The following is a 10,604-nucleotide window of genomic DNA, read 5'->3' on the forward strand; positions in this document are numbered from 1 at the left end:
CCACAATGACGCTGGCTTGGAGCAACAACGGGAGGAATTTCATCAGAGAGATTTGCGGCAGCGATTGTGGGGGCGTGCTTAGAGCTATTACGGCTATGTCGGCTAGTACAGAAGAGAGAATAAGAAATTTAGGAAGAGAAAAAGGAGGTAAACGATGCCTGGATGATAAATTAGAACATAACAAATTGATTATTTAGTAAATAATGCGGGAATTCTGAATGTCTTATCTCATTAATAGCACATGCAGGTTTACTCCTGCTATTGAATAATCCCTTGCGCATGACGTGTTTAAGTAGACTCTGACTTAGGTCATACATTTGCAAACTTGCTACACTGATGTTCTTCATCCAGGATGAGCTAAAACATTGAATTTGAAAATCTCTAGGGATTCTGATAAGATCACTCCAATTTTAGAAAAAGATCATCTCTAGGGCTTGCAGCTCAGAATGACGGGTTTTGGAGATTTTGTTTTGAGCACCGGGTTTCTGTCGAAGAAGTTGCTCGGCCGGAGCTCGAAACCGGCGCTCAGTGTCAGCATTATCGGGAAATCCTCTTGGTAAGGAACGTGATGAAAGCCCAACGTGTACCACAAGACAATGTCCTCATTCTCAATCTTCCTGTTCCTGCATAATCGAATGTCAATGAGTAAATGAATCGACCTTGTCATTAAGATAAATAGCATTAATGTGAAATAGACAGAGACAACGGATTGGTAGTGGTGATATTATATAGAAAGGGAAAATTGTATCCAAAGTCCTAAATGATCAGTACAAAAGGCTTGCAAGCGAGTTGTAAATGTTCTAAATAATTGCAATCTGATCGTAAAACCTCACCATAGATGGTGTCTCTCACCAAATTAAGCGTGCTTTTGACCATAATAGTGCAAAAGAAAACACAAAAACGGTTTTTTCCGTTGATTGTATGCCTTAATTGGGAGATTTAATTGAAAAATGAGTCTAAATGTTATGTACAATTGAATGAGAATAGATGTAAACCTAAAAACTTACATTCCACTCTTCAATCTCATCAACCACCACAAAATATGGCAGAGGGAAGAAACATATTGGGCAATGCGTTCTCGGATCCAATGGCTACCGGAGGGTGACAAAAATACAAAGTTTTTTCATGCAACTACAATCCAATGTCGACAACGAAATCGCATCAGCATGTTAAAAGATGAGCACCTTGGCTGGATTCGTGATTCTACTCAGCTTAAGTGTATAACGCAAACCTATTTTGAACAACTCTATCGCTCAATTGGCTTTAGAGATTATCATCCTGTTCTTTCACGATGCCATCAGGTCATCACAACAGACATGAATGCAATTTTAACAGCAGTTGTTACTAGAGAGGAAGTTAAGCAAGCTGCTTTTCAGCTTGGAGCCAACAAAGCCCCTGGTCCGGATGGTTTTAATGGGTTATTCTTTCACAACCACTGGGATATTATTCACGATGACATATATACATCAGTCAGCAATTTTTTCAATTCAGGAGTGATGCCCCCTACTGTCAACAGGACTCTAATTTCTCTTATCCCTAAGGTGCCACATCCGGAAAGGTTAGAACAGTATCGCCCTATTAGTCTATGCAATTTCACATACAAAATCATATCTAAAGTGTTGGCCAACCGTTTAAAGCAATTTCTTCCAGAACTAATCTCAACAGAACAGAGTGCTTATGTCAAAGGTAGACAGATTCATGACAATATTATGGTTGTGCAAGAGGTTTTGCATCATTTAAATCACAGCAAAAGAAAGAAACATTTTCAAGCGGTTTTAAAGCTTGACATGCAGAAAGCTTATGATCGGATTGAGTGGGATTTTTTAGAGGACTATCTTAAACAAATGGGCTTCCATGTTCAATGGGTTCGGTGGGTGATGCAATGTGTCACCACCACCACATTTAGTGTTAAATTTAATGGTGAATTGTTGGATTACTTCCATCCTACAAGGGGTCTTCGACAGGGGGATCCACTATCTCCATATATATTTATCCTTGTAGCCAATCTCTTATCTACTCTCATGCATCAAGCTGTCCAATTAGGCACTCTCAAAGGAATCAAACTGAATAGGTACTGCCCTACTATTTCCCATTTATTTTTCGCGGATGATGCAATCTTTTTCTTGACTGGAACTACCCTAGAAAGTCAGAATCTAGCCAATATTTTACACCAGTATTGTCTAGTGACTGGCCAAGCTATCAACATAAATAAATCTAGCTTATTCTGTGGTAAGGGCTGTCCTCTGATTTTACAACAAAACCTTGCTGCAGAGTTAAGAGTTCCTGTTATATCTAAGATAGGCAAGTATTTGGGTATTCCATCTGACTGGGGTACATCTAAGAAGGATATGTTTGCATGGATTTTGGGTCGAGTTTGTGCTAAACTTGATGGCTGGAAAGAGCACTTTCTTTCTAAAGGAGGGAAGGAAATCTTGTTAAAGATGGTAGTGCAGGCTCTCCCGCAATATGCAATGTCTATTTTTAAACTTCTAGTTTCTATCTGTAAATCCATTGAGCAGAGAATCGCTAAATTCTGGTGGCAAACAAGTAGTACTACAACTGGTATTCATTGGAGAGCATGGGATATTCTAAAACAGAGAAAGATAGCAGGTGGCCTTAGCTTTCGTGATCTATTAACCTTTAATAAAGCCCTCTTAGGGAGACAAGCCTGGAGACTATTTCAAAACCCATCCTCACTTTGGGCTAGACTTTTCAAAGGCCTATATTATCTTTCTACCAATTTTTGGCATGCAAGGAATAAGACCAACTCCTCTTGGGGATGGAAAAGTTTACTCTTAGGTCGAGATACAATTCTTCCTAAGCTTCAGTGGTCTGTTGGAGATGGACAGCAAATAAATATTCGAGATGAAAAATGGCTTACCTCTGGCATAATTGGTGGACCAGCCCCTCGAGCAGAATCTAAACTGGTTGCTGGTTTCATAATCCCTCCTACTCAGGTTTGGAATATCTCTCTTCTTCAACAGCACTTTGACCAGCATATCGGTTAGGAGATACTTACTATCCCATTAAGTCGTGCTCCTTCAGCTGATCATCTTATCTGGACAGGAACACAATCAGGTCAATATTCAGTTAAATCGGCCTACAACTTCCTCAGACAATTAGCCTACCCTTCGAACCCCAATCTTCCCTCATCCTCTTATCAGCCATCAGCCCATCTCTGGCCATCTATCTGGCATCTCAACACCCCTCCTAGGATTAAAGTTTTTATCTAGTCATTGTGTCATAATGCTCTCCCTACCAAATTTAATCTCTTCCGAAGACACATCTTACCAGACCCTCTCTGTCATCTCTGTTCTATGCAAACCCCTGAAACTACCGAACACATTCTGTTATTTTGCCCATGGACATCAAAGATTTGGTCTCATCAAAGAGTACAACTTTCTCATTCAGCCTACAATAGAAATCGAATGGATGCGTGGCTTGAGGAAGTTTTTGAAAGTCGCGGGTTTACCTTCCAAAGAGATCGTTGCTTCCATCCTCTGGCATATATGGAAGGCGCGCAATCATTTTATTTTTCGGCAGCAGCGAACAGCTCCTGATCAACTTGTCGATGTGGCCCTCGCAGACGCAACGCTATACCGAAATTCACTGCAGCAAACAGCCATTACGGACTCTGCTTTGCTCAACCCTAATTGGCTTTGGACTCCACCGGAGCAAGGCAGTTTTAAGGCGAATATTGATGGGGCTTTTACCTCCGATACCCACACTGGTGCAATCGCATGTGTCCTCAGGGATTACACTGGTATTTTGATCGGCGGATGTAGCAGTTCTGTTCATGCGTCTTCAGCCCTGCAATGCGAAGCTCAAGCCCTAACTTCCACTCTCACTTATTTGCTAGAACAGGGTAAGGAAGAAGATCACCTCATCATCGAATCTGACTGCCTGACCCTTGTGGAAACCCTCAATGATCGCTGTTCGTCACCATGGGAGATTCGAGCTTTTGTTGCAGATGCTTCTGTGCTGCGTCTCTCCTTTCCTCGCTTGCGGATTCAACACTGCCGAAGAGAAGCTAATGCTGCAGCTGATTGGGCCGCTAAGGCCCAAGCACGCAATTCTCTCTCACTTTCTTGGCCCACCTTTCCTCCTGCACCGTTAACGACTTTGCTATGTATTGATGCCCTATCTACGGGTTGTAATTTTCGTCCTCCTTGAATACTAATATCATCGTTTCTGTCCCCAAAAAAAAAAAAATCTCATCAACCACGACAAATTAACCAAATGTTTTAATTAATCACTTAAAGAGTTTGAAACCGATTTAGTTACCCCTTGCTCCAACCGTGATATCGTGATTAGCAAAGTACGTAAATATACATTAATCAAAAGTTACCTCTTGGTCCAAACAGCTAATGTATCATCCCCTCGGCTTTGATCGACGTATCGGCCTCCGGCCCATTTTTCGCTCTTGTTGTACGGAGTCACCCACAAGTTGTTGTTGGTGAAAGCGGCGCGGATCTGCGGGTAATCATCGCGGAATAGAATGGTGCTCGCGATCGGCCCCGGGATGAGGCGGTACCCGACGTTGTTACCGACTTTGGTTTGCTTGTTGGGGTTGACCACGATGAGATCACATGGCTCCAATCCCAAGTGCAGCTGCGCCTCCGACTCAGTTCTCGCAGTCTTGCTCGACACGGTCCAGTAACTCTTCCTCGGCACGCCTTCCTCAGCCACTGGTTTTGTGATCAAATTGGTCTTGACGAAGGAGTTTGGAGCACCATCGACGTCGAGGTCGAGATGGTAGGTCAAGAAGTGGTCGTGGTGCGTAGCGATGGTGTTTGCTCCAACCATCGTGCCGTATTCATCCTCTTTTATCTGACTTGCCTGAGTGTAGTTCACGGCCTTGACTTCTAGCAGTCCAGTCAGTCCGACCTGTTGATTAATTTGGTATGAAGATCCGAGGTGACAAAGAAATTGCTGATTAATTTAGATGAAGCTGAATAGACGACATGTATTTACAGTTTTTTCTTATCGTTATTTTCCTTTTCGATCATCAATTTCCGCAATTTGACTTGAGCCTAGGTTCCAAGTTATGCAAAAGGATCGTCACAATATTAACACAGACATCAAATCACACGTTTTAAATTTCCGTCAATATTTCGTCCAAAAAAAAAAAAAAATTCTTCCGTTAGTATGGTCCACACAATGTGATGGTGTGAAGTTCGGAAATATGGATCCAAAGAGGGAAAAGGCAGCTATGAATTGACAACGACAAACTCCTCCTACCACATGTAGAAATTTCTATATTGAAAAGACTTGTAACCCATTAGGAAAGATTTTTACGAAACTTGGTCAAGAATGGACGCGTCATAGATTTAAATTCAAAGGCACTTGAAACAAATTTTCTAATAATAAGAAGATTGTCTAAAAAATCTTAAACCTATTGCACTTTTATTAAATTAATCATAAACATTTTAATTTTACCAATTGAGTCGTGAATCTTTTCACATTTTGCCAATTGAGTTCATCCGATCAGTTTTAGTCGTAAATTATTGATGTGGATGCCGTTGGTTTATGTGGCACGCCGTCGCCAACGTAAATAATTTTTAATAATTTTTAATTTTTAAAATTTTTCTTTTATTCTTTCTTTTGCCCAAAAAAAAAAAAAAAAAAAAAGATTCAACAACGGACCTCAAATTTGATTGATCCACTTGGCTTGAATTCCCAATCAAGAATGTAGTCATAATTGCCGACTGTAGACACCGACCTTACCACCAGGCTCACGTCCGATCTGACCTCTCTTATCTGAAAAATCATCAAACATTAGACTTTCCAAAGTTTTCCTTAAACCCTAAAAAGATTGAAAGGACCAAAAACTAAAGATTGTAGAGTATTAACAATTAGACTCACTGACCGTCTCATCCGAAATTCCAATCTCAGTGTGTCGCCACATGATGTTTCCTGCATACTTTTCAAATACACAAGTTACATTCGATATCTTTACAGGGGTACCATCTTGGCCCGCGTAGAATCCGTCCATGAATATCGCATTATTGGGGCAATCCACCCCCGACTGGAGCGACACTGCGGACAATCCGAACCCAAATTCCCCGGAGTCAAAATAGGTCTTGTAGTACCACTCTTCGGTTGGGTCCATATAGGGCACGAAGACCTCAGACACGTAGGCTCTATATAGTACCTGTCGATATTTGCCCCTCTCGAGATCGTAGATCGATGCTAGCGAGATGATTGGACCGACTCGGGCGTCGAACCCAATATGGAACTTCCAATTTGCCCAGCTGCACAACAAAAAGAATTTGATTTACTCGTAACAAAGGCCTGTATGTGTATATGCCTGCATTAGACTTTATATAAAATCCCTGCAAATGAGAACCGATAGAATATGCTAACAGAGAGTCATCATGTATTTCTTCAATTCAAGCCAACACACCCTATTCGCTGTTGAGAAGATCACCGCCTCTCTCTCCTAGAACTCTCCAGATCTCTCTCTCTTTACTCGTCCGGATCTCTCTCCAGTTCTCCAGACTCTTCTTTCTAGACAATTCTTCAGCTTCAGCCGCAATTGTTGACCCAACAACTTGCAATAAAATAATAGGAAGATGCTGTGGGAAGTCGGTGGATGTGCCGACTTTGTCCCCTATAAATAGGGCTCTTGCTCCTTGTATGTGGGTGAAAAAAAGTGTGAGGTGTATACGTGAGTGTGTGAGTGGGTGGAGTAGGTGGCGTGAAGTGTAGAAGAATAGAGAGTAAGTGAGTGTGTGAGAGAGTTGTGTCCGTGTGAGGCTTGTGAGGGAGTGGGTAAGCAAGTACAATGAGTTGTTGTGAGAGGATGATAAAATAGAGAGTTGTAATATTATTTTATAATAAAAGTAATTATTTTCACATCCACTTACTTCTCAACATTCGCCACAAACGAAACAGGGTTTGGTTCAATAGATGTGCATATACGTTGAGGTTATCGCATGATGTCTGTCCAAGCCAACATAGATTGCTCTCGCCACTCGATTCGGTGGCCTAGTAGGTTAAGAATTCTCGACGCCCTCTCAGTCGCCGGGTCGAAACCGTTTGCGATAATAATCCGGGAATAAGATTTTACCAAGAATAGATCTGGAGCAGCTACGGGTTTCGGTGGTGCCACGGTAACTTGCTCAATTACACGCCCTTTAATTTTTACCATAGCCATAGCTTTGTTCGTAAAATTAGGACAAGACATTCTGTCTTAATTTGTGTATTTGGTATCAGCAAAGTGGTCCGAAATAGCAACGTGGATTCGAGAGCCTTGTTGCTACCAAATTTGATTCTTCTTTCGTTCAATTATTAGCAAAAGGAAATAGAAACTCTGTCGGCAAGAGCTATCGGTCTTGATTTTTGCTTCGGTCATTGTTAAACGCGCATGTTTCTAAGCATATCCTATCCCGATCAATTAATTTCAGAGGGACTGAAATAAATCAAAGTACGACATTAATTTGACTTGCGAGGTTCTGTTTCATTTCCAACATCTTACCATGTGTTATTGAAAGTTCAACCGAGCCAAACGCTGCACGGCCTCCTTGATTTTGGAGGACGCATTGTCGAATCACCCCCCGCACATCAAAACTGAATTTAAGCATACGTTTGGTTCCTTAGGTGTAATTTTGGCAGTAATGATATTCGCTTAGAAAGGCCAATATGTTCCAAAGAGCATATCATCTTCCAGCTTCGATAAATTGCTCTCTAATTGACATGCTGTTAAAAGGGTTTTAATGAGTTTTACCTGATAGTATGTCCCTTGATCTCGAAGCCAGGTCCATCGGGTTGCACGATGGCCGTGCCCTTCAGATGCGGCCCAAAGGGCGGGTTTTGCTTCTCCAGACGGTACTCGGTGTCCTCAGCCGTCGGCACAGTGGTCGCGAACCGGTCGTGATACTTCACTATCTTCATCAGTTCCAAATCGACCACCATGACTATGCCTTCGATGGGTCTCATGTAGAAGTTGACCATGCCATTGGTGTAGTAAGCTAGGACCTTCATGACCCTCCTGCTTCTCGGCTCTCCGTACCATCCAACCGTGTAACATGCGCACACAACGTCGGACATGTTGTAATTCTGGTTATAATTATGGTTAATGTATCAAGGAAAGCCAATAAATTAAGATATATTTTTTTTATATTCACGTATCTCTTTTAGATTCATGAATTCCTAAATTTTTATGTTCACGTATCTATTGAATTCATGAATTTCCTAGATTCATGTATCTTTTAGTTCATGTATTTATTGAGTTCATGAATCTCTTAAATTCATGTATCTCTGGATACATGAATCTCTTGGATTCACGTATCTCTTTATTCATGAATCTCGTGGATACACGCGTCTATTTAATTCATGTATCTTTGTAGTACATGAACTAAAAAGCTCTATATATAGATAGGAACATAGAGCTTCATAAAGGTTTTTGAGGGTTTTGGTTTTTGGTTTTTGGTTTTTGGTTTTTCTAACTCGATTCCAAAAAGAGCTTTGATATACGTTTCAACTCTTATGCTTTTTTCTGGGTGTGCTGGTTCAATTGAACGGTTCGACAGAGTCTTGTTTGCATAGTGCTAATCCAAACAGGTTTGAGGTGTTGTATCTTGGGAGGCATAGTTCGTGAATCTGCGGAGCACCATTGGCATGAACTAATCGCCTTAAGGAGATTCGGATATCCGTACCTCATCTCCAATTTTATGTTATTTTTTAGTGATATCTTATTTTCTTCTTCTCCAAGATTAGTAAAAGGAATGATATTATAAAGTTGTTATCATCTTCTTTACATTGATGTTCTGATTACAACAAACAGTTTGTGTTTTCTTTGGATTAATTTCCAACAGGACATGTTGAGGCCTCTTTTTCCAATGGATCGTATGAATTGATCATGTGTACGAGGTAGATCGCTCGCAGCTGTTTGCTCCTCTAGTGTGAGCATAGGGAAGCCATTTCCATTGTAAACCTGTTTGCAAGCATATTAAGTTTGTCATGACTCGAGAAAAAGAAGAAAAGAATTTGATTGATCCATCTAAACTCATGCATAAAGCCACTAAGTGATTGGTTTGATCAAGTAGAATGAGTCTAGATAACTGATTTGGAGGGGTAGAAATTAAGGAGAAGGAGTAAGAAGATGAAAAAGATTGCAGCAAGCAATGTTCATGCATGCGCCCATAATGAAAAAAAAGACAAGAAAGAAAATGAGCCGGGAATACTGTTTAGATGCAATTAGCAAATCCATTACTCAAAGTAGTGACCGCATATTGACATAAAGTCCGATTCTAATAGATCAAGTTAATTACATGGGTCGCATTGGACCACGTGCTTGAAAAAGAATTTGGAGCCTTATTTTTCGAGACGGTTGATTGTTTTGCTTATCATACGTCAAGATCAAGGGTCCTATGCAATATCATTTTCCAAAGAAAAACAGTGGGTGACTAATGAATCTTAATCATGAAGTCAATAAAGGAATTAAACGCAAGGGAGGCCAAATTGGATTTTCCAACAAAACCTCCTTGGAGACGATCGATGGTCGATGGCTTGATAAGTCCACGATGAGCTCATGTGTTTGCTCGTGGAACCGCAAGACTACAGAGGCTCGACGCGGAGGGGGTATCTTATCAGTTTGGTTCAACATCCACGAGTAAATGAGCGGTTTATCTGGCTCGTCGAGACCCACGTAATGAAACGTTACGTTTTCACTCGACGCCCCGTACGACCTCATCACCGCATGTCGAATCAGAGAGAATTCCTCCGGCGTCAACGGATCAAGCGGGTGCTCGTGCTGAGACGAGGCCGGTGAGATGAGGAAGGAGAAGAGTGTGATGGAGAGGAGGGAGACCGAGACTCTGCAAGTGGAAGCCATTATTGCATGTGTGAAGTACTTGGGGATGCATCCACATCCTTATATAAGCGGACACTTCTTGACATGGAAATTTTTAAAAGAGGAACCTCAAGTATCACGGGTGAGAATGTGTTTCACGAGTTGATATGTATCGTGTTCGGCCTGTCAAGGTCCCGTCGGTACATAGACATGATCCGTTTCGATTCCTGCATGTTTAGGGGTTTAATGTTTGCACCAAAAAATCGCGACACAAGCAAGTGGGCTAAATAGAACTTTGCCGAGCAAACCCTAATCCTCCCCAACTCTCTCTCTCTCTCTCTCTCTCTCCGCCACCGGCCATCAAGATGACTGCTACTGCTACTCAACCCTGCACCTTTCCCCGAGTCTCTCTCTCTCCCTCCCCATGGAAGTTACGATCCATGGCCTTGTTTCTTCCTTGGGTTGTTCTAACACGATAGTCTTTGAACTACCGTGAGAATATTAAATTGTTGTAAGTCACAAATTCTTGAAAGAGTGATCACACAATAATTTATAATTATTTGTTATTTGTTTTTTTGTAGTTATGAATAGACTGTTATTCTCACGGTAAATTAAAGACTGTCACCTAATTATTATTCTTCTTTTTTTCTATGGTGTCGAGAGAGAGATCCATGACATATAGAATCATGCTGGCTCGCAGCAACAACGAATGGGGTTTCAATGGAGAGGTTTACAGCAGGGATTGTGGGCGAGTGCTTAGAGCTATTACGGCTACATCGACTGGGGCTGGGGACAAGAAGAAATTCTT

The 10,604-nt window shown here is 41.4% G+C and overlaps 1 protein-coding gene across 1 annotated transcript; it reads right to left on the reverse strand.

Annotated features, from left to right (window-relative positions):
* Nucleotides 1–285: 285 nt before the first annotated feature.
* On the reverse strand, nucleotides 286–9,838 carry LOC104417377 (primary amine oxidase). Its single transcript, XM_039300055.1, has 8 exons — nucleotides 9,485–9,838; nucleotides 7,730–8,061; nucleotides 5,870–6,254; nucleotides 5,647–5,760; nucleotides 4,349–4,887; nucleotides 3,473–4,191; nucleotides 2,882–3,058; nucleotides 286–623 (listed from the first exon to the last, which is right to left on the reverse strand). The coding sequence occupies exons 1-6, from the start codon at nucleotides 9,836–9,838 to the stop codon at nucleotides 4,011–4,013; spliced, it is 1,905 nt and encodes a 634-aa protein (XP_039155989.1). The 3' UTR covers nucleotides 286–623; nucleotides 2,882–3,058; nucleotides 3,473–4,010.
* Nucleotides 9,839–10,604: the final 766 nt, after the last annotated feature.

This window comes from Eucalyptus grandis, chromosome 8 (genome assembly GCF_016545825.1).
Source record: "Eucalyptus grandis isolate ANBG69807.140 chromosome 8, ASM1654582v1, whole genome shotgun sequence".
Lineage (NCBI taxonomy): Eukaryota > Viridiplantae > Streptophyta > Magnoliopsida > Myrtales > Myrtaceae > Eucalyptus > Eucalyptus grandis.

What these genes read in the sequence shown, in the direction of transcription:
- LOC104417377 (XM_039300055.1), bottom strand. Translation starts at nt 9,838, where the DNA reads ATGGCTTCCACTTGCAGAGTCTCGGTCTCCCTCCTCTCCATCACACTC. An exon ending in ATCAAGGGACATACTATCAG is followed by an intron (nt 6,255 to 7,729) that starts GTAAAACTCATT and finishes TTTGTTGTGCAG; the next exon opens with CTGGGCAAATTGGAAGTTCC. An exon ending in GTGGATCAATCAAATTTGAG is followed by an intron (nt 4,888 to 5,646) that starts GTCCGTTGTTGA and finishes ATTAATCAACAG; the next exon opens with GTCGGACTGACTGGACTGCT.